This window comes from Rousettus aegyptiacus, unplaced genomic scaffold, assembly GCF_014176215.1.
Source record: "Rousettus aegyptiacus isolate mRouAeg1 unplaced genomic scaffold, mRouAeg1.p scaffold_m13_p_12, whole genome shotgun sequence".
Classification (NCBI taxonomy): Eukaryota; Metazoa; Chordata; class Mammalia; order Chiroptera; family Pteropodidae; genus Rousettus; species Rousettus aegyptiacus.
In genome coordinates this window covers 64,510,079-64,534,664 of record NW_023416287.1, presented here as the reverse complement: position 1 = coordinate 64,534,664, position 24,586 = coordinate 64,510,079, and the positions used below count along the sequence as shown (strand labels likewise).

Genomic DNA, 24,586 nt, shown 5'->3' with positions numbered 1-24,586 from the left:
AAAAAAAGTTTGCATATTGCACAGAGCACTTAAGATCATAAATCTATGCATGAGAAAGATGTAGTGGAAATTTTGGGGGGGATTAGAGTTTATTTTTGTCATCTCTGTGAGACAGCTACTCATTCATCCAGATCACAGCTAAGAAAAAAGCTGGTCACAGAAATTAGCAGTTTCAGCTCAGCAGCGAAGTCGCCAGCCTGTGAAGGCAGAGAGAAATTGACTAATTAGCAATGCGCACTAAAACTTGACGGTTCTTTATAGAGAGAGAGAAGAGAGAGGGAGAGAGAGGGAGAGGGAGGGAGGGGGGCTCGCTTTTTCCCCTTCTTTCTTCCAAAGATGTTTGAAATCGCAGTCATTTACGCTCGACAATTTTTACAATAGCCTTGAGCCATAATTTTGCGAGTCTCTCCAGCATCCATCCCCCTGTATGGTCTCTCTCTACTGGCCAAGCACGACCGTTTCTCTCCCCAACCGTGGATTTCCTATTACTCTCGTTACGACTCACTGAGCCCCAGGCCCAAGGATAATGATGTGTTGTTTCTTGGTAGCATAATTTGTCACACGTACATTTTTTCTTCTTCTTCTCTTGCAGAAAGCTCTGCTCCCTCTCTCTCTCTCCCTCTCTCTCCCTCTCTCTCTCCCTCTCTCTTTCTCTCTTTTCTCCCTCTCCTACATTTTCTTGCTGTTGCTAATTCATGGTGATCAAATGATGTACGACAAAATAAATTGTAAAGAGTGACTGCCTGGAGTTGGGAACCAGAAGGTGTTTTCCCCCTCCCAAGGAGAGAGCAAACCTTTAAAAAGGAAGGACAATTGATTTTTGGGGGGGAGCTTAAGTGAGCCTTGACTTTGCAGCTGGTTGAAAGCAGGTAAGTTTCTGGCCTTGTGTCTGCCTTGTGTGTATTTTGATCTGTCTTTTGGATTGTTGGCGGGGGAAGGGACGGGGAGGGAGACTGGGGGGGGGCGGTTAGTTGTGTGGCAAACGCTCATAAAGAATTAAACTGTTGCAAGAAATAAGAGGATGAGGGGGAAAGGCAAAGGAGAACAAGAAGGAAGGGGAACAAGAAAAGATGGGGGGGGTGAACAACGAAGCGGGGAGAGCGAGAGAGAGGTTTGACCTGGTCCACTTAAAGGGAGAGACTCAGCAATGTTTCAGAAAAGCCAAAGCTTTGGGGGCGAGTGTGGGGGTATGCTGCCGGGGGAGGGAGCTCGAGGGAGGTTAGGGTCCCCCTGGAACGGGATGGTAAAGTGAGTCGAGAGGAGCCCAGTGTGGTATAAATAGGAAGCCGACGATCCAGGACCGGCGCCAGGCAGGGCAGAGTGAGCCGCAGTGGAAGGGGCAGGTCCGGCGGGATCCTTCTGAGCCGGGCGGCGGCGGCGGCGGCGGCGGCTGTCCCCGGCTGGCTGGCGCGCGGGCGGGATGTGGGCAGAGGGTCCCTTTCTCCTCAGCCCTAGAAGGTGCAATTACAGGTTAAGGACCTGGCGTATCGATTTCGCCTAGCTTTCCCCCATCCTGACCTCCTCCGTCTAGATGTGGGCAGCTCAGACTTTTTGCAGAAGTAGTTCCAGGGCCAGGGGAGTGGGGCTGCCCGGGTGGGGGTTGTTGGGGTCTATACCCCGGGGGCTCGGAAGGAAGCTTCGGCTGCGGGCGACGACGCTGGGTGGGATGCAGAGACCCCATTGGGAACACCGTCCTCGCCCCCCCCCCGGACTGGACAGCCCCCACCCCTCCCCCAACACCTGCCTGTTAACTTGAACTTCTCACAGTTACTTCAGTTAAAGCCACTGTGGCTGATGCCCACGAGGGAGGACCGTCTACACGAATCCCTCCCGGCTCTTGCTCTAAATCCACCCGGGTGGCTGCACTCCTCCTTCCTCATCTTCCTCAGTACTGCCCCGCAAGAGAAGGGGAGATACGCGTCTGAACTTCCGCGCCTTGAAATGCACAGCGGGGAGGGGGGGGGGGTGGCGAGAAGGAAAGGGGGCCGTGGTTTGGGGGCTGGAGGGATTCTCCTGCCAGGTTTACAGGCGTCTCCGGAAAATAAGCACAACTGAGTGGTGACGGGGAAGCCAACAGTTTGCGAAGCAGGGAAGCAAGCAGGGCTGGGGTGAGGGAAATGAGCTAGAATTGATAAGGACAGCTCCCGCCTCTGCCGAGTCCACTGAGCTGGTCCTCACCGCGCTCCGCTGCACTTTCCCGGGAGAAGAAAGGGCTTTATCTGCTCTCTCAGACTGTTAGCCCAGGAGTTTCTCGGGGCAACACGGATAATCGAAGGAGTTCCCAGCTTTTGGAGGGTTAAGAATCACCTACCCGCACGATAGTCAGGCCCCCTTTCCTACCCCCCCAAACTGGACCAACTGCGAAACGCGAAGCTGCAGGCACAAGTTGACCGGGAATCTCCGCCGTCGTCGCCTCTGCGCTCTCGGGCCACCCCCGGCTCCCCACTCCCTGGCCTTTTCCTTCATCCGGCCCGGCATGGACACAAGCCCACGAGGTGTCTCGGCCTCAGCCTCCACTTTGCCGTCGCTGCTGCCACCGCTGTCGCTGCCAAGAGCCGAGCCAGGGTGGTTTTAGGAAAGTGAGGGACGAAGTGTGTGGGCGGTGGCAAGAGTAGCAGGGAGCAGGAACGGCGCACGGACCCCAGACAGGGCCGTTCTGGTGGCGCTCACGCACCCAGCGCCTTCAAACCTCCCCCGTGGGGTCGGGGGCCGGAGGCGCGCCGGGCAAAAGCCAAGCTGAGCACTGATTGTTGTTCTTCGCTCTCCCCTCCCCTCCACACCCTTCCCCACCCCGGCCACACCCCACCCCCTCCACTACCCTTCTCCCCTCCCTCCCATCCCCCACCCCTGTCTGCCAGGCTGGAGGAGGGTTTAAAGCCAGGTGCGCGGAGTCAGCTCGCCATGTCCAGATCCGGGGACAGGACCTCAACCTTCGACCCCAGCCACAGCGACAACCTGCTGCACGGCCTCAACCTGCTGTGGAGGAAGCAGCTGTTTTGCGACGTGACCCTGACGGCCCAGGGCCAGCAGTTCCACTGCCACAAGGCCGTGCTGGCCTCCTGCTCGCAGTACTTCAGATCACTCTTCTCCAGCCACCCCCCTCTCGGGGGAGGGGTCGGCGGCCAGGACGGCCTGGGAGCCCCCAAGGACCAGCAGCAGCAGCCGCAGCAGCAGCCGCCACAGCCACAGCAGCCACCGCCACAGGAGGAGCCGGGGACTCCTTCCTCCTCCCCCGACGACAAGCTGCTGACCAGTCCCCGGGCCATCAACAACCTGGTGCTGCAGGGCTGCTCGTCCATTGGGCTGCGCCTGGTGCTCGAGTACCTCTACACGGCCAACGTGACCCTCTCCCTGGACACGGTGGAGGAGGTGCTGTCGGTCAGCAAGATCTTGCACATCCCCCAGGTCACCAAGCTCTGCGTACAGTTCCTCAACGACCAGATCTCGGTGCAGAACTACAAGCAGGTGTGCAAGATCGCAGCACTGCACGGCCTGGAGGAGACCAAGAAGCTGGCCAACAAGTACCTGGTGGAGGATGTGCTGCTGCTCAACTTCGAGGAGATGCGCGCCCTGCTGGACTCGCTGCCGCCCCCCGTGGAGTCAGAGCTGGCGCTCTTCCAGATGTCCGTGCTGTGGCTGGAGCACGACCGCGAGACCCGCATGCAGTACGCGCCCGACCTCATGAAGCGCCTCCGCTTCGCGCTCATCCCGGCCCCGGAGCTGGTGGAGCGGGTCCAGTCAGTGGATTTCATGCGCACCGACCCGGTCTGCCAGAAGCTGCTGCTGGACGCCATGAACTACCACCTGATGCCCTTCAGGCAGCACTGCAGGCAGAGCCTAGCCAGCAGGTAGGAGATAACAAAGAGGAGAGCTGGGGTGGGGGCGAGCCCAATGAGGCCAGAGAGAGGGTGGGGGCAGGAAGGAGCGGGAAGAGGGCTGGGCTGGGCGGGAGGCTCCGGCAGGCTGAAAACAAACGCAAACAAACAATTCAGACAGTGTGGGGAAAGTTGATTTCATAGTCCCTGAAAGGTCAACAGACAACCGGCCTAATAGCATCCCTGAGCACTAGAAAGCCCACGTTCTCAATATCCCCAGAGCGGGAAGTATGAGGCTTGTGGACCGAAAGTGACAGGCAGGTGTGCCAAAGACCAGGGGCAGTTAGAAGTGCAGCTCTGGAACCCTCTCTATCCAGTCCTCCCTCCAAATCTCAAAATGAGCTTGTTTAAGGAAGAGGTTTCTGCCATGAGAAAAGAACTTCCTACCCCACTTCACCTCTTTCCTGCTTTGGGCCAGCAGAAGTGCCTGGCCATGCTTAAAGAGGCAAGCTTTCATTCTTTCTGTCAGTAGCTCAAGTTGTTTTTGTTTGTTTTTCAGTGCTTGTGATCTACTCCCTTTGGTGGTTAGAGCTCCAAATGCCATGTCTATTAAGATGCTACTGGAAATTCTGGCATCACATACCCAGGCAAACTTTCTATCCTTGAAAAGCCTTTCCTTTTCACTTTTAAAAGAGCAAAGCAAAAGGTTTCAGGGTGTCAGAGTGAAAATGCCTAGTGGCTCCCATCTCAAAAGGGAGTAGCGCAGTTGAAAATTGGGAGGAGGGGAGTCATCTAGTTCCAGTTAGGTCTGTGTGCCTGGTCAGAAGTCACAAAGAAATTGGGGAGCTGTTCTGGCTGTTGTTGATATTTGGAATCTGTCCCTTGTGTGTGCTGCAAATAGGATTTAATGTCCAAGGGGAGAGAAAAACAATGCCTGTTTAAAATGCTGCTGAGTTTTTTGTTTGTTTGTTTGTTTTTTAAAGACAAGACTGTAGGAATTGATGATCATGTTTTATTGGCTCCAATTTAAAAACCCTTTTTGATGAGCCTTAGCAGAGGATTGCTTTCTCTTTTTAGAAAAGAGAAGCAGTATCTTCTCAGTTTCTCATGATAAAACACCATGATTCCAGATGCCAGACAACCCCAGCCTAACCCAGAGTGTTACATTAGAAGGTACATGGTTTAAAAACCCATCATGGCATTTTCCTATTCAGAAGGATTTCTAAAAGATGGGGTTCACTTTGTGCAGCCTTATGGAACTAAATGTTTATTTATTTATTTTTTTTTCCATCGTGATATTTCTACCAGATCTAGCTAACTAAAGTTTTAAGAAATGGAAGATATTCTCTACAGTTGTTTAGGCAGCACTGGTGTTCAGGCGAAGCCCACAGGGGCATAAGAAACCTTGAACTTAGAAGTCTTGTAAGTTGATTTTTTTAAATATTTGTGAGAGATGAGTTAATAAATTGTGGTGTCAAAAGCTAACAGTAAGACAATAGCACAAGCAAGAACCTGAGCCCCTGTGTGCTTGAATAGTGAACATAGGAGTACAATGAGAACAAGAACGTGGAATGTATTTTTATTTTGTAAGAGTTTTTGATTTGTCTAAAGATCAAGATGGTAAGCTTTGTGTGATGGGTAAATGTCACCACGCAATGGGCATTGGTGATTAATATTCTGTTATGTTAACTTTTATAACTTTTAAATGACCTACAAGTATACTTAATTTAGCATATATCATATATTTGCAAGGTTCAGACGACACAGTTATAGTCCTGAATAAATGTACATTTATTCATATTTTTAAAAATATGTACAACCTAGTATCAATTCAAAATCCCAGAAGGATAATAAAATTAAGATTTAACTTGTTCTAAGAGTAATTTGGGAAAATAAGCATTATAAATTTGAGCCAATAAATAATTTCTGAAGCCCTCCACACTTTTATCTAATAAGTGTGTCCTAGGGTTCAATGTTACAACAGTTGACTTTCAAAATGCAAAATCCATTTCCCACCTTAGTCTGGATTCAGTGCAGCAGCTGGGGCCTGCTGGCTCTGTCCTAGTGGATGGCTGAGATACCACGCTGCCTGGCTCCGTGACGACACCTTCCAGCTTCACTGGGCCATATCATTTGAAGGATATGTAGTGGTGTCTGACCACTGAATGCTTACAAGTGTCATGGATGCTGCAAGAATCTGATACTTCTGCGTAGGAAGAGACTGTATTTTCCTTTAAAAGCGGAAGATACAGAAAATAGTTCATGTGAATCTATTGTTGATCTCGAAGTAACATAATTTACATTTTGTTACATTATTGGTAACTATAGCATATTAATTTTTAGGGACTAATGACATTCTAATTTTAATTCACAGGAAGAATGCAAGAATAATCATCAAGTTCTTTAATGTAGGCAAAAATGCTGTAAGTTGCAATCAATGGCATTATATTGACTTATTTATTATAATATCAGCATAATATAAAAATGTTCTTTCAGCCTTACATGTAGTTTAACAGAGAGATAAATGAATTAAGCAATTGTTTTTGCTATTGCATCGCTTTTATTGAAGGCCATTGAATGGAAGGGCATTGTATTTATTACTTTTTAGCCACCTGTAGTTCTTAAAGTCTAAATATGAAAGAGTTCCTCAAATCCAGAGGAATTGAAAAATTAAAATTGACCGGTCTATTGGAATAAGAACAAAATACAAGTGAATAGAATAACTTCAAAGAGAATTTATTTTTTAAGAATATAGGTTATCTATAGAGAGTAGATCTATTAATATAATAAAACTTAAACATATTTGTAAATATTAAGTAATTTTAAATTTTTCGTAAGTCTAGAAAGATGAAGCAACCCAACCAAGCATAAAAACTTTATAAATACCCAAATTAATTTTTAATTTTTACTCTAGTTGCTTAGTTTCTTTTTTGAGTATGCCATTTATGCTCAGATTCATATTTTATTTTAGCAAACTAAGCATTAAGAAAAGTAAATTTAAAAATAAAAGACTTATTTACATATATTTAAATATATACTTAACTAATTTAAGACAATAGGACTTTAGTAGACAAAACTTAAAATATTTTGAAGTCTTGTTTCTTAGTTATTTTCTTTTTATTTTATTACAAGAAGTACAAAACTTCTGGTATAAGTTCTTGAAAATGTTTCTGGAAAAGTCATTATTAAAGGATTATGAAACACAAAAATTTAGTTTAATAAAGTGACATGACATACAATGTTTAGAATTTTAAGAAGTAAACACTGAATATTTAGAATTATACACATTGAATGATTATAATATTAAGAAGTAAATATTAAGAAGACTTATTAAATTTATCTTAAGTAACCCTAAAAGTTTCTTTTTTATTTGTATTTTTTAAATTTTAACGTGCAATTTAGTAATTGTCCCAAATAAATCAAATTGGACTAGATTAATTAACTTCTTTTTTACACTTTCATTTCACCTCACACAACAGTTAAATAAATGCTTATTAAAAGTTGAAGAAATTAAGATTGTAAAAAAGACTCAGCATTGTACATTACCAATATCTTTCTCAATCCATGATACTATTGTACATGACAAAAATCCATTGAACCTTCTCCAGGAAAACACCTGTAGTAGAAATGCATTAATGAAAATGATTACATTTTTTTTAAAACATTTAACCACCAGCTGTTACAGTCCTGTGTATAGTTTTGTATTACAGTATGTTTTTTTAAGATATTATATTTTATAAAAGATAGAACATTACCTTGAAGGATTTCACTTTCTACAAAGCAGTCTATTTAAATACTTCACATAAATTAAAAATCTTTTTAAACCCTAGGGGTGCTTATTATCTATTTGCTAAAATGACTTGCAATAATTAAAAAGCAGTTAGAATTTCTAATACAGTTTTGATTCCTGGCTTTGGTGTTTAGAAAGTATTTTTTTAAATGTAAGACAGTATTTTCTATTGGTTCTCTTTCTAAGAACTGAATAACAACCAAACAAAACAAACTAATCTTGTATTCATGCATTCTCTAAATTGTTACTTCCTTTTATACCAATTTGATACCCTCAGATTAGAAGTTGTTAAGCAGTTAGATTTTGTATCAGAAGTTACTCAGCCATTCACAATACAATTTGTTTATTATCTGAAACAGGACCATTGATTACAAAATTATATCACAGGCTTGGGAGACAAATAGTTATATCCTACAATCAAAAGGCAATTAGAGTAGATATTAGCGCATTGTATGGGCTTAAAGGACTTACTGACAAAAGTGGACATGTTCAAATTTCAATTCATGCTTATATTTTTTCCCTATATTTAGAAACATTTTGAAGTCACTCATTATCTTAGCTAATTTCTAAGTATCCCAATTTCTTAACATAAAAACGCAGTAAAAAATGTTACTTTATTTACAACAGTTACTTCATACCAAGTGATGTTCAAAGCATTTTACAAATGTTAATGTATTTAATGCTTATAATAGTCTAAGTGATAGGTCCCATTATTAGCTTCATTTTATAGATAGGAAGACAGATGCACAGAGAAGTTAAGCATTTTGCCCGTGGTTGCACAGCTGTTAGGTGATGGAGCCAAAGTCTGAGCCGAGAATTTCAGTCTGTGTTCTCATCCACAGTGTTTTGCTTCTCGTTATGAGTCTCTCATACATGCTAAGATATAGACTGGTGATTGTGCTTAAAGTTACATGTACACTTAAGACTTTCTTTTTGGAGAGAAACCTGGGAGGGTTTCTCTGACTTTAAAAGAAGTTAGGGAGAGATATTCTTCTAGGCATAGGATTGGCATTTTTTGTTTGTTTGGTTGTTTGGTTTTTTGTTTTTGGTTTTGTTTTCTGTGAAAGGTCAAGTGGTAATTATTTTAGACTTTAAGGGGTAGGGAGTCACACGATCTCTGTTGAAACTATTCAACTCTTCCTTTGTAGCACAAAATTAGCCACGTACAACACAAATGAATGGGCATGGCTGTGTGACAGTAAAACATCATTTGTGGACACCAAAATGTCATATAAATTTCACATGTTATGAAATATTATTCTACTTTTGATTTTTTTTCAATGAGTTAAGAATGTAAAAACCATCCTGTGAGTATAATCTGTATAAAAATAGGAGGCAGGCTGCATTTGTTCTGTGAGTCACACTTTGCCAACACTCTTTCTTGGCACTTAGGAAACATCAATAAACAAAATGGACACAAAATTTTGTCCTTATTCTAGTGGAAAGAATCCCATTGGTCTTTGTCTTTCCACTTGGAAAGAATTCAAGTCTAAATAATTCCTCCATGCCAAATTAGAATTTCAACTTTACATAATAAGACATAAGAATTAATATAGCAATCCCAGGAAGGTAAATAATAATTCAATAAAACAGTGAATGAGTTGCTCATTTTTTCAAGCATATAGATGCTTGGATATAGAATCAACTACCATAGATTGGTCATTATTCAAAAGAGAGTTAAATATCATTTCTATGGTATTTTAATAATTTCCATTTGGAAATCAGGGTAGTCAGGTATATTTAACCCATTACTTTCTGAGGTCGATGTGCATATATTCAACAAACGTATCTAGGCATATAAATAAACATGTGAACAACTAATTATCTAAATGCCAACCTGTATCTCCAGCTGCTTTGATGAAAGGGAATGTGTTGTCAGCACTCCTGACTTCTGAGTGAATCAACTGGATTTAGTACAGTATGTCTACAGAAGCTCCTAGCCTTCTTCAACGTGTGTTACCTCTGAAAAAGCACTCATGCAGTTGTACGTTTGGCCTATGTGTTTATCTCCCTCATCAAATAGTGACTGCTCTGAATATTTGTAATCAAAACACTTAACTTATTCCCTGACCTTGATCCAAAAATGTGAGTTCATTACGAATTGGTATTGGTCTTAAATACAATTAAGTTCAGCACTTAGGATCTGGCTCAGTTTAGTATGAGCAGAAAGCCAAAATTCCTTCCTAGTGGTGTATCTTACTTAATTATGAGTCCTAAGATTAAGGGGCTAAATAATGAGGTTGCTGAGATTTATCCCTATGATATGGATTTACTAAAAAACAGAATGAGCCAATGTATTTTAAATAAATCAATAAAAATGAGAATTTCCAGCTTAACCATGAAAAAATGATTGTGAAAATAAAACAAACACAAAGCCTTGAAGCTTGGATTTGAACCAAGAGGTTTTCTTTCCCCCTAGATTTCTGTGCCCTCAAGCACTACAGAAATCTAGGGGGACGGGGGAATCAGTCTTATTTCTGTGAAGACAATAGAAAGCTATTCATGTGAGTCATACTTACAGGTGATAAATACAACAGGTAGCAGCCACAATTAACAAAATGCCTGTATTTTTTAATAACACAAAATAAGATTAATTGGAAATTTATTCTGCTTATATTTTCTTTCAAGAAAATCATTTTAACAATTGTTGCACCATAAATGTTTATGCCTTCTGTCATTCATTTAGAATTTCAGAAAATATATTTATTGTCATGTCCTTTCCATTAACTTCCAAGATAATTCATGATGCATGAATTACTGCTGATGATTGCTTTAAAACAAAACAAATAAACACTATTATGATAGGGCAAGAGAGTGAGTTAACCAGGGAAAGGATCCTCAGTTGTAACATAGATGATACAGTAAATATGTCCATTTTACCGTAAACATCAAAAGGGCTTATATATTCACAAATAATATGAATGAAAATAGGGTTAGAACTATTTGCAGCATTCGAAGCAAAAAGGTACTAGAGAAAGCATACCATAGTGAAGAAATGAAAATAGTGAATATTTTTAATGTGAAGAAAGAAAATCACAAGGAAGTGAAAAGAGAAGTAAAACAAGCAGTAAGGAAAATGCAAGGAGATATAGTAAGTCTCAAAAAATTATTAAGAGATAATATTAATAATTTTAATGTGAAAAAGAAAAAGAACTAGCAGTAGAGGAGGGTGGACAAGGAAAGTCCAGAGCTTGAGAATAGGCATTCAGTATTTTTTGGACAAATAATTACAAATATAGAAGCTTTTTAATCACAATATACCCAACTTATTTAATTTACAGAGTTAAAGACAGAGTTCCGTTAAAAAGAAAAAAGTCAGTCTTTAAAAGAAAAAGTATTTCTACAAGAAAGAAAGGTCAATTGTGGTACCTTCACTCCTATAATTTGATTCAGTTCAATAATTATATATCCATATTCTGAGTTAATCAAGATGTTTCATAAAAAACCTCTTTGTTCTTGTGCTAAATGCACTATTTTCAGAAGTGTCAGGATTCAAAAGAGACAACCTGTTATGCCAACGAGAGATGAAAATATTACTGCATTCTTTGTAAAATCATCTTGATTCTCAGGATAATTGGAGCTTGCCGCGGACCTGAGAAGCAAGAGAACCTTCACAACCTTGGGCAGTTTTTCTAAACCATGCCCATGACCAAGCCATGTTCACGGTGGGAACTTGGGGTGACGCATTGCAATTTGCCACTATCAAGAAATCCTTCTGTGGAATATCCCCCACATTTGTATTGAACATATATAATGCCCTAGGCTCTAGGCTAGGTTCTGAGATACAGAGCTGAACAAAACAGACACTTTCTTGACTTCATGCGGTTTATAGTATAAGGGAAAAAAGTAAATGATTATACAAATTAATCATACTGGTAACACGTGTTATAGATTAGAAAAGTGCCATGGGCTGGGATGCCATATAACAGAGTGCTATAACCTTGTCCGAGTGGACAATGAAGACTTTCTTTATAAAAGAGGTTTAAGATGAGCCTTGAAAGATGAGATATCCAAACAATGAGTCTAGGGGAAAGGCACGGTAGGGTATGCAAATAGGAAAAGCACAAGCTGAGAGACCAGTACTTGCATGAGCACCTGGATAGGAAAGAGTTTGGTACCTTCCAGGAAATGACAGGTGTGTGTGGCTAGAGATTACACAGGAGGGTTGTCCAAGTCACAGAGGAAGTTGTAGGTTCTGGTAAGGATTATCTACTACATGGACGAATTCCATAGTGGAAAAAAACTCAACATGTTTTTGACTCGAACTGAGAAAATAAGCAATACTATGGTGGAAACACTGCTGCCTTTGAAATTGTAAACCTAAGTATGTTTTTTAGCTCCACTTAGCTGACTCCCACATCAGTAAAAGGGGTTAATAATTGTAGTTCTACTTGCCAGCGCTTTGGTCAGGATCAGCTAAGATAATGAAAAACTATATAAACAGAAAATGTTCTTTAGAATTAATTTATTATTAATTTAAAAAATATACTAAGCAAAATGTACCCGAATACCTGTTTGCCTTATCAAGAAAACTCTTAAACATATCTGTGATTTCACTGATAGCACAGAATTCATCAGAGACTTTTAAAACCAGAAGAATGAAGTTGAAAGGACCCGAAGGTGAACACAAGGACATCAGAAGGAAGTGGGAAAATTAGAATTTCTGATTGTCCTCGGCAATTCATATTTAATTCTTCAAAGGGAAAATGATGGCCTTTTTAGCTATGAAAGTCTTTCACTTCTTCCTTTCATCGAGAAGAGTCCTTCTTCTTTTTAGTCTCATAAACTCAAGTTTCTGAGCTTCGTTTTCTGCTGCTCCAAGAGCCTCTCACATAAGTCTGGTTCTCTGCATCCAGTGCGGCTGCGAGTGGGTTGGTAAATTCCACCTGTGCAGGGACTCTGAACTTCCTCAGCTCAGCTGGGCCACCGTATGGAGACTGGCTCACTGGAGGCTGCAGAGAAGTGAACTGAAGAATTACAGTCAGTTTCACTTCCCTGCCGTATGTGCCTTCAGGTGCCTCTGAAGACAGGCAAGGCCAGTGAAATGGAGAGGAGGAGGAAGAGCGAGAACACCAACATGAGAGAGAGAGAGTCTTTGAAAATGTGGAGGCATTGCTGAAAAATGCGGTTAGATGGATGGATGTGTGTGTGTGCGTGTGTGTGTATCCACAGTTAACGTGTACGTCATCGGGTGCCAGCTTTAAATTTTCTGTACAGTGACTTGTGGGATGTGTTTTTGTCAGCTAGAGGTCTATGTTGTATGTGGAGGCAGGGCAGGATATTCGACAATATCCTATAGGCTGGCACTTAGTGAGGAATTACTGGCTTGGAAGGTTCAATTTTTCATCAAAAAGAAAATAGTCATATTTGTAAATCCTACTTAGAACAAAGCAGCAATGTCTGGCCCTGATTTTTAGCATCCCTCAAAACCAAAAACACCAGAACATCCTGGGCAAATGAAAAGGATTAGAATAGGGAATCTGTGAGTCAAAGAGGGAAACTTTGAAGGAAAAACTTTAATGCTTTAAAGATGCTACTAGTACCTCATATTTATTAGCAGGGGTTCATTGATACAGTGAGGGATTCCAGCCAATATTGGTGTATTATAGAGACAAAAGTATGTGCCTCATAGCACAGACCAATTTGGTGGATTGGTTACTATGACAACTGTACTGCTACTGTCAGTGGCAATCCTTGTAATCTCCCTGTCTTAAGGTTTTCACAAGTGCTCACTCCAAAATGGCATTAGTTGGTAGAAACTACAAAGTAAAGATAGAAATAGATATAGATATATGGATGAGAAAGAGAGAGAATATAGCATAATTGAAAGTATAGATAAAAAGTTTATGTTATAATGCAAATATCTTAAACAGTTCTATTGCATAGTAATTAAGACCTGACATTCAGGCAGATGTGGGTCAATCCCACCTTGACCATGTATAAGCTAGCTCTCCCTGGGTGATTTAATTAACCTATTTTTGCAGATTTTTATCTATAAAATGTACACAATGCCCATCTCATTAGGGCAATTCTGAGTTTTGGAAGAATATATGTACAATAATTAACATAGAGCCTGGCTGTGAATACTTAATCAATAGATTTTACTTTTATAGGAATAATTCTATTTATGCCCTTTTTGCCTTTTTGTTCACTTGTTAGGACTCCTAATTCCACACAATATGTTCATTCTAGCGCCGGATTCTCATAGCCTGAGTCTCAGGTGCTGCTCCGATAGTGATGATGTTTCTGCTGACAGTGTCTATTTTATGCACCTTTGAGTGAACTATAGAGCTTAGACCAGTCACGGAGTCTGTTCATGTCAACATTAGACAGCTTTATTGAGATATAATTTACATACCATTCAATTCGCCCATTTAAAGTGTACAATTCAGTGGTTTTTAGTATATTCACAGAGTTGTGCGGCCATCTCCATGATTAATTTTAGGCCATTTTTATTACCTCCCCCCCAGCAGAAGACCCCATACCTGTTAGCAATCAGCCTCCATTCCCCCCCCCCCCAACCTCCACAACCTAGGCAACCACTCATCTGCTTTCTGTCTTCATAGATCCATAGATCTGCTTGTTCTGGACATTTCATATAAATGGAACCATATAATATATGGTATATTTGACAGGCTTCTTTCATGTAGCATAATCTTTTCAAAGTTCATTCACATTGTAGTATATAGTACTTCATTCCTTTTTATGGCTAAATAGCATTCAATTGTATGGATATACCACATTTTATTTATTCACTAGTCGATGGACATTCGAGTTGTTTCCACTTTTTAATATTATGAATAATGCTGCTACGGACACTCACGTACAAGTTTTTGTGTGGACATAATTTTCATTTCTCTCGGGTGTGTACCTAGGAGTAGAATTGCTGGGTCATGTGATATTCCACTGACATCAAACGAATGTTTAACCTTTTGAGGAACTGTCGGATTGTTTTCCAAAGCAGCTGAGAACCATTTTGCATTCTCACCAGCAGTGTATAATTTCTCCACATCCTTTCCAACACTTACTGTCAGTCTGTTTGACTATAGCCATCCTAATGTATATGAAGTGCTATCTCGTTGTAGTTTGCATTTCACTAATAACTAGTGACGTTGAGCATCTTTTCATGAGCTTAGTGGCCACTTGTGTTTTTTTAAATATATATTCAATTCCTTTGGCCATATTTTAGATTTTTGTTGTTGTTGTTATCATTCCCTTTTTCTTATTGACTCGTGAGAGTCTTTCGAGCATTTTTAGAAGGGCTTCTTGTGATTTCTAGGTCACAGCTTCCTTAGGAATTGGGGGTTCTGCTCGATAAAATGAAAATAAAATCCATACAGATGTACAGTATAAAATTCTCTAGATACTTTTATATGGCACATGTCTATTATTAAAAACCCTGTCTATGGCCATGCCACCCTGCACAAACCCAATCCCGTCTGATCTTGTAAGCTAAGCAGAATGGGGCCTGGTTAGTACTTGGATGGGAGACTACCTAGGAAGACCAGGTACTGTAGGCATAAAAAATATTTTAAAAATAAGGGATTTTAAGCTGACGAGGTCCTTGTAATCTGTGAGGTCACCGGAAAAAAAAAAAAAATCTTAGTATTTGGTGTAGCAGAGGAACACATCTGTGTTGAGTCCGGGGTTTGTTTTCTTCTTTGTGTGATTATCTAGGCTTTATGTTGACTTAGGCATTATATTTCTAAAATGATAGTCTGGACTTGGTTTAGCAAATCGTCTACTCAAGGGAAAAAAACTCATTATTCAAGTTATTTACTTAAACATTCTTAAAGGCACATAAGGGATTTTTAATCAAACTATGTTTATACGACAATTGTTCTAGGGATACGAGGTGAAATTCTTTGATTACCAAGACAGTGATAACTTGTAAGAACCATAGCAGCAGCAGAAGAATATGTCAGAAGAAAACAAACCTGAAAAAACAGACATTCTCATTTGAAAGGGAATACAAAGCATTTCTTTTGGGGTTCAGCAAGAAACAGCCAAGTCCAGGATTTTCAGTCATGGCTGAGATTCAGTTGAGGGCTTCACTACATATATCACCAAGGCAGTTTCTGATATGGAAAAGCTAAATTCATAATCAGAATAAGTTGTCTGGTTTTATCTTCTTTTTGTTACAGTATCCTTGCAGAATTTTTAGGGACAAAAAAAAAAAAACATCTGCAGCTCTTAATAGCAAATTACTATTACTGATAGCACTATTACTTCATAACTGTTGCTTTGAGTGTGTGGGTATGGAAGAATGTTTTGCAAATCATTTTCTAAGCTTAATGTTTATGCTGCTGTTCTTTTTATCAATCTTTTTGAACAATCAAATTCTTGCTTTCTGTTAAAAGATTTACTTCTCTATTACATAACAAAGATGACTCCAGGCCACCATCATAGATCTGAGTGTAAAATGGTAGATATTTTAACATGGATTTCTTTTCTAGATGTTCAAGGAGTCAAAAATGTTATCAAAAGTATGTGATAATTTTATAGTTTTTTCCTACTACCAACAGATCCCAAGAAAGCAGATAATCTGTCTAAAGTAGTCTTGTGTGTGTAGACGGCAGGCATCTTCTTCCTTTGGCTAAAGTCGTGGTCACATAAACTACCGCATTCTAGACAGTCACTTCAGAACCCCAGAAGCCTAGCAAACTTCAGCTGTCACTCAGACATTCTTATATTCAAAATTTGGAAAGAGAGAAAGCAGACAAAGTAAAACTGAAATTTTAAACACCACTCTAATATACTCAACCAAATTCAAAGTTTGTGATTCCTCCAGAGTTAGGAAGCGGCCAACTAAACCAGCAGCAAGTAGTCTAAGTAAATATTCATTCCAAGAAAGGGGCACCCCCTGTATAGAAAGGAGCCTTCCATCAGCCTAGTCAAATTGAGAGCCCAAATTCCAGAAAATAGTGTTTTGACCTAGAAAGAATAATCACACCTCAGACAGATGTTTCTGGAGAATGTTTCACATTTTTTTTTATGGCAAGGAAACTTTAGAGTCTCGGAGAATAAGAAACATTGAAAATATCTGAAAGCCCAAAGAAATTCATGTCTATAGATTTATGGACACTAATTAGAGTCTGCCACAGAAGCTTATGCAAACACTTCTCTCCATTTGCTGTATCTGTTCTTATCCCTCCCAGTTGCCCTTCCTCCACTAGAACATCGTTATCCGCTAACATTTACTGCATAGGTACAGTAGCTGAGCACCAAACAGGAGTGGATCAGGAGCCTGCCTCTCCAAATTATAAGTTCTCCATACTAGGGGTAGTTAGTAAGCTGCTATAAAGTATAGCTATTGTGTGGCGAAAATTAGGAAGCCTCTTTCTCAAAGCAGTCATGCAAGTTTAACCATAGAAGGTTCATTCTCAAGTGTCGATTACCAAAAGTAAGTGTTAAGACTCATTGGTCTTTTTTTGCCCTACTTTCTTCTTGTCTGGACAGTTCTGTTGAGGAGGGCTATATTAGTTTCCTTGAGCTGCCATTACAGAATAACACACACTGGGTGGGTTAAACAACAGAAATTTTTTTGTCATAGTTCTAGAGGTTGCAAGTCCAAGGTCAAAGTGCCAGCAGGGTTGGTTTCTGGTGACACTTTTCTTTCTAGCTTGCAGTCAGCCACCTTCTCCCTCTATCCTCACATGGACTTTCCTCTGTGTACATGGGCAAGGGCCGGGGTGGGGTGCGATTTGGTGTTTCTTGCCTCTTTCTCTTCTTATAGGGACATCAGTCTTTATAACCTCATTTAGCCTTAATTACCTCTACATGGCCTTATTTCCAAATACAGTCATATTGGAGGTTAGGGCTTAAACATATGAATTTGGGGAAGACAATTCGGTTCACAACAAGGGCAAGAACAGGACACAAAAAATCAGGAAACGAGTTAGGGAAACTAACTGCAATGTTATTTTTCAACTAGATTTATATAGGCAAAGTTATATAGGCCATTGAGCAATTATCCAAGTCAGCAATGTATTAATAGCTCTTCCAGTAATACAAAGCTAGAAGAAAAAAAAATGCAGGTCCTCTTTCCTCAGTCCCAGGAAATCTTGACTAAATCATTAATTCTCTTAAGAATCAACTGTGGAACTTTTTGAACAAAACATATCTTCCCCAGCCCTTCCCCCAGAGATTCTAAATAAATTAGATCTGGAATGTGGACCTAGGAACCTGCATATTTAGCAATATCCCTGGAAGTTTTGCTACTGGTGGTTTTTAAACCACACTTTGAAAATCATGGAACTAAATAAATCATTGCTTGTTTTCCAATTTGCTACATTTCTATAGAAAATGGGACAAAATACTGATAGTGATTTACTGAAAGATAAATTTGAAGAAAATTGGTTGCAAAATTAAAAGAAATCTGATTAACTGACATGAGAATAAAAGAAACGAAATTATAGGGAAAGTTATTGGAATTACCAGACTCTAAGCATTTATTCCCCAATGATGAAATTTGGGTACCTGGTGCACTGGAGACTTTTCAGAATAATTCAAGCCCCACAGTATAGTGTCCCAAATTTGGCATCAAAGAATGTGATAAATTTCCCCAGAATAATTTGTTTCTGCCTATCGAAGATCTGATAATGGAAAAGGATATTGTCATGGATTGACCAATTGGGTGGGTCTTCAGGGCTTCTACAAATGCTCTCCTTGGGAGGACATTGGAGGTTGTCCTAGACCCTGCAGAGCCCTTGAAACTAAGGTTTACTTTAGCATTAAGCCCCTCCGGGATTGGCAAAGCAGCAACCAACAGAGAGAACTGGCTCCCCATGGGGAGGGAGAGTGAAAAAGGAGGCAGATAAGAGATTCCTATTTCACCCACAGCAGCAGGGTGTCCCTAAGCTGGATCCCGCAAGCCACACCTCATTGTCTCCACAGCACACACCCCAGGCCTGCCTCAGTCCTTCATTGCTTTTCTCCCCCCAAATAAGGGTAACCTTCATTTACCTTAACCCCAGGATGGTTTCATAGAATTATTCTTCTTCTAAAAATAAACTCTAGCCCATTTAGAAGCTTTTAACTGAAATCTCCTTTTCTTGAAGATGGACACCTATTTATTGCCATGAATATTCCGGGAGAAATCTGGAGTAATATATTCCGTTACTAACTAACTTTTCTCACTATTTCCCTGCATGGCCGCTCCTTGCAGTGACTCTCCAACTGGAAACAGCCTGCCTGGCAGGAGGCTGGCTCTAGTTCCTCAGAGCAAGCTTCCGAGTTTCCCCATCAGAAATCTCTCCCTGGAGTTAGAGTAATGGATAAAATCGGGCTATAGACCATCAGGTGGGGTCTGGCCATGAATCCCCTCAGCAACATCTCGAATGGCTGAACTTCTTCCTTTGGAATGTGATTTTGTTAAAATACTCATTTTTGCTGTTATGTGCTAGACCCTCAGAGACAATTTAGCAGAATTTTAGCAGTATATGTTATATCCTAAAGTTGAATTTTCAACATTATTCTATATTCTTGTATCTTTCTGTATTTTTTTTTTTCTTGTGCAGCAGGTACTAAAGTTTCCTCAGGTCAGGAAGTCACTCTCATCTCTTCAAAAAGCTGGCCAGATGGGAGGGAGAGAGGCGGAGAGAGAGAGAGAGGATTCTCAGTAATGAGACTGGTTCTCAGGAGGCAGCATTGTCTAATAATTGGGCTTTATTAGGAGTTTAAATGCAGGCATTACTTATGAGTTCATCACTTTTGTCACGAGGCTACCCAGAGCTGGAATGGCTCCTTTGTGACAGGCTGCACAGAACCACTTCTCTCTTGAACAAGGAGAAGTACGTGCTTCTATCACACAAAAGTTGCTTGTTCGGTGGTGAGCATGTGTGCTCTCGAGCCGAGCCGTGAGCCCGTGCATCCCACTTGCAGGCAGGGGGATTAGTCTAAGAGGTAATATTTGCCATACAACTTTCTCACAGGAGTGTGGGGAGGATTAATGAGATGCTATTTCCATTGCAATTTATGTTCTTCAGAAGAAAGGTACTAAGTACTAGGTATTATAATTAGGTATTTTATAGGTAATCAAACAAAGGAGATATTTGACTGCTTCTAGTCACTAAAGGAAGCTGTAATCTGGGAAGTGGGGAAGGAAAAATGCAGTGAGTATAATGTTGACTGGAAGCCATTGTCCCTCATGAAGCCAAAGACCAAGAATGGAGTGCGAAGGGCTGTGTACAGTATAATTATAGACCTATTCCAGCCCTTGAGACTTAAAATTTAAGTCTTGGATAAGCTGACATTTCATGGATTCAGATGAAAACCTTAAGGCTTTTTTTTGTCATTTCTGCCTCTGCCATCATTAGCCAGTCGACAGGTTTGGGGTCCAGAAGAATGTGGTAAAAGTGTAGGCAAACTGCCCCCATCCATGTGCTAGGGGACACAGTAGCATTCTGAAATTAGTACATATCATGGAAGAATTGTGGAAACCCTCATGTGCTACAAGGGCTGGGGCAAAGAGTAAAGGGGCGGGAAAATGGTTAATTACAATTGCCATGGGCAAAGCTACCGTCAATAAAGATGGAGATCTTTTCATAGTTAAACACGTAAGTGTCAGAGTCAGAATGTAACTAGATTTTCAGAGGTTCCCTTTTTAAAGTCTTTGTTTCTTCCATTTATTATAGTGTGTCCTCAACTACGGTTTACCTACCAGTGGCTGGATGTAAGACACTTTCAGATGGTACATGAGAAACCATTTTTAAATTTATTTTAATAGGCTAGATGCTGCATATTTTACTATATTAGTATATTTAACACACATGGTTCATAAATATAATTGCTTAGAACAATGATTCTCAATACTGGTTGCACATTAGAATCACACAGAAAGCTTAAAAAAAAAACACTAGTGATGGTTCTCACACTAGGTTATTAAATCAGAATCTCTAAGAAGTGCCTTCCTCTTAGATATATTTTATAAAAGCTCAAGCAAGTCACTCTAAAGAGCAAGTAGCATTGGGAAACACTAGGATACACTGAGATTAAGCATTTTTTTTCAGTAAGCAGTTTTATAAAATATTAAGTAAATAATATAATAGCATGTGGATATGGCAGCTATCACAAAGGTCCTATATTGAACAAATTACTGAAATTTGGTTTCCCCTATCATGAATGGCTCCCATTCTACGAGACAACACTGATCTCAAAGAACAATGAGAAAACCAGAGATATCCAAGGAAAATGATAGATGTGGGACTGTGACAACAACAAGACTAACTATTTGGTCATGCTCACGTAGACATAAAAGACAAAGGGATTTGGGGCAGGGCAGAGCAGGTTAGATTGGAGGTCAGTCAATAACTCAATTACTTAATAAATTACCCTCTGACTCTTTCACCTTATAGTTCAGAAATGTGTCTTTTCCTCGTTCCCTTTTGCCTTCCGATGGTGCCGCCACCACACTCACTGACTGGATCTTAAAAATGGATGATAAAAAAAGGATGATAAAGAATCTACATTGACATGTTCCTGGTCAGTGGGATTACCGGTGACTTTGACTCCTTTCACCCATTCATGTTTTTATTCATCATTTCTTCATTCATGCGAGAAGCATTTATTGAGCACCTACTATATTGCTTTTGAGTATAGTCAGAAAATTTCTCGGTGAATATACATTGTCTTTATAATATGATCAAACAAATCTTAAAGTTATTTTTATTTTAGAAAAACTAAATAATGTATATGACTGACTGTTCTGTAGTCACAACACAGCCAGACTCAAGGCAGGAGGAAAACAAGAAGCTGAGGCATTTTCAGCCGCACCTGAGAATCTCAGTAGGGTTGAGTGGAAAAGCCTTAGAGGTGTTTCTTCTGTGAAACGGAGGAAATGAAATCCATCCGAAGGCACTGGAAAAGGTGCCCAAGCCCTTTTTCCTCTATTCTTTCATCTGTTAAATGGGGATAATGATACTTTGTGTTTACCTACCTCAGAGAGGCATTATCAGGTCTATTTAAAGGCTCTTCCCATGAAAGCTGCTGTGTAATTACCAAGAAAAGCTATGATAAAGAAACCTAAATACAACAGCAAATCATCTGGAACAAATTCTCAAGGGGGTTTGCTTCTCTGGAAAAACTAAAGAAAAGGGTAGCAGCTCTCTCCTCAGAGGACTTTTAGGTACCATTCTAGCTAGCTGGAAGTTTAGGGAAGGCTAGCTGCTTTTCAAAATCTCCTCCTTGCTGATTGCTGGGGATCTTTCTCCACTTACTTTTCCCCCACAGCGTAAACAGTTTCCATCTGAAGTTTCTCCTTCAAGTGTTTTCAGAAACTTGATCTTAACTCAGAACTCTTTTATCTCCGAAAAGAATCTCAAGCAAGTCATTTACCTATGAAAGAGAAATAGAGAGAGAGAGAGAGAGGCAGAGAAAGAAGGGAGGTTATAATTTAGGGAAAATATACATTGTATAGATGATAGGAAATGAGAACTTCTTTCATAGCTTTGAAAAAGAAGATCGAATAATAGATCGTTAATGTCAGGCTTTGGGTAGATGAGATGGGAGCAGGAGCGCAGAAGGCTAGGACACCACTACTACAACTCAAGAGAGCGCCAAGCCAGCTGAATCAGGCTAATGGCGGTGTGGTTAGGATAAAGAGATAGACTGAAGGAACATCATATAGCTCTAGAATCTTGGCAACACATTGAATGAACATAGCAAGAAAATGGAAGAAAAGTCAAGATTACCATAAAATTTGATAATGAATATCCTAAGTTTTGGTGACTTCCTTAAAAGAGAGAAGGCAGCCAAGACAATGAGTAAGTTGAATTTATGAATGAGATCTGGATCAATATCATTATAGAAAGCCAGTGGTTTTATATTTTCATGAAAGTTGTTTATGTAGTAAATATTCTGGCTATTTACAAACCTATGCACAACTTATGGTATCTGAAAGGCTTCTCAGCGATAACAGAAAATGCCAAAATTTCAAAGAATGATTTTCAAGAGTGACTTGCAAAGTTAATAATTATGCATAATAATAATAGTTATCATTTGTCAATTGATTATTATGGCAATGACATAAATATTTTCTATATGCAACCCAGATGTCAGCTAGCGGCTTCCCAGATCTGGTTAAGACCTGACAAAATTATTACAAAACCCTGCAATCCTGTGTCCTATGAAAATCCAAAACCAATGCTGATGTGCGGATCTGTGGGGGTTTGCACCTTCCTGGCTCTTCCTACCTCCCAGATCACTACCACACATGGCTGCTACACCACCAGATGTGAAATTGTCCATTTACTTGCTGCTCATTTAAAATACTAAGCCATCACAGGTTTAGTAAAGTCCACTGAATTTGGAAATTTGTGGGAAAGAGTCATTACTTCTAACAATCTTCTCCATCCTCCCCCTACTGGATTATATTGGGAACATCAAATTTTATTTCCCTTCATTATGCAGAGTCATTCATCTTTCAAGGCATTGGCTGCACAAAGTGCCTTTTATTCATCGAAGAAGGTAATTTTGTTTACAAGTAGCAACCATTTATTTTCCCATCACACTTAGGAGAGTTCATTCAACCCTCAAAACATTCCCACTTTACAGATGAGGCAACTGAGGCTTAAAGAGGTTCAATACCAGCCCAAGGAAATAAACGTATGAAGTGGTAGAAAGAGAATTTAAGTCCATTGTCTGACTGGCTCTTAAAATTAACTCAGCCTTGAAAGACAGGATAAATAATTATCTACACTAGTGTATGTTGTCACTTCAAAACTGCTTACTTAGATTTTTTATCGAATCTTTGTATTTCAAAATAAAGTCCATACTCTCATAAACACTACACAGGGGGATTTACAGAGTAAAAATCCAAGCAATTTAGTATTATTTCAGAGAGACAGAGTTAGGATAATTAAGATATCTAAACAATGGAAATTCAACTTTATTATTTTTAAGTAATAAAACTCAGATGGAGACATAGGCCACTCGTCAAACCTGCAAATTACACAAAAGAATAACTAATACTGATGCTGATGGCAAGAGGAGTAGGAGGAGAAGGAGGAGGATAGTTAGCATTTATTTAGCACTGTTATAAATGCTTCACATATCTTAGTTCTTTTAATCCTGGAGAAAAAAAAAAGCTATGGGTTAGGTCTATTGTTACCTCTGTTTTACAAATAAGGTTAAAGAGAGCAAAGAGGCTATCCCAAGGTCACTAATCTCAGAAAAGCTGAAGGCAGCTGTCTCACCCTAGTTGCGAGTCTTTCACCCTCAGCAACCGGGCTGTCCTGCTTCAAGAGTCGTGATGTTTTTAATAGATGTCTCTACTACGATGAAAGTAAGTGCCATTAAAAATAGTCATGCATTTTATCTTTAAAATATTTAACTAGGAGAAATATAGGGTAAAGAAACCTGGCTTGAAAACACTTGGTTTAAAAAAAAAAGAAAAAATCTTTATTTGTAGTCAGCTGGAAGCCTAACAGGAACCCAGCCAGCTTTGCACTGGGACCGCTGCTGGAAGACTATTGTGATTTTAGAAAGCCTTAAAAAATAGTATAATTCCTATCACATATAACATTTGTTATATTGTGTGCAATTCTGACCTCCACATTTTTAAAAGGGAAATTGAAAGTCTAGAGATACTCAAAAGAGGTGAACAAGATGGTAAGGGAAATGGAAACTTTTTCAGAAAGAAGTGGAGATTTTCAACATAGGAAAGAGAAGACATACAGCGACTATCTTCCAATATTTGAAGTGCTGCCATGACACTGAGACAGGAACTGGCCTTTTTTCTCTGCAAGTCTTGGGTAGATTTTCGACTCAAAATAAGGAGGAAAAATATAGCTAACATAACTGTTCAACAGCTTTTTATAACAGAGTGGATTTAAAAAACTAAGGTTCATTTCATTATAAACTTACAACTTGACAAGAATACTTTTTTAAAAAAACTGTTAAAAGGATTTCTACATTATGTAGAGAACCAGACCAAATCAGTGGCCTCAAGTCTGGCTGTGTTAGAATCAAGTGGAAGACTCTG

At 40.0% G+C, this 24,586-nt stretch overlaps 1 protein-coding gene and 1 pseudogene across 2 annotated transcripts in view; both read left to right on the top strand.

Annotated features, from left to right (window-relative positions):
• Nucleotides 1-313: 313 nt before the first annotated feature.
• KLHL14 (kelch like family member 14) overlaps nucleotides 314-24,586 on the top strand; it is a 93,631-nt gene continuing 69,358 nt past the window's right edge. The window contains exons 1-2 of one of the 2 annotated variants that reach the window (XM_016166742.2): nucleotides 314-869; nucleotides 2,859-3,848. In XM_016166742.2, the coding sequence (XP_016022228.1) occupies nucleotides 2,902-3,848 (947 nt within the window). In that variant the 5' untranslated portion in view covers nucleotides 314-869; nucleotides 2,859-2,901. Of the gene's footprint in view, nucleotides 870-2,858; nucleotides 3,849-24,586 lie in introns of those variants that run through there. The other variant, XR_004953705.1, reaches the window with a different exon arrangement.
• LOC118610358 lies at nucleotides 15,007-15,125 on the top strand (annotated as a pseudogene).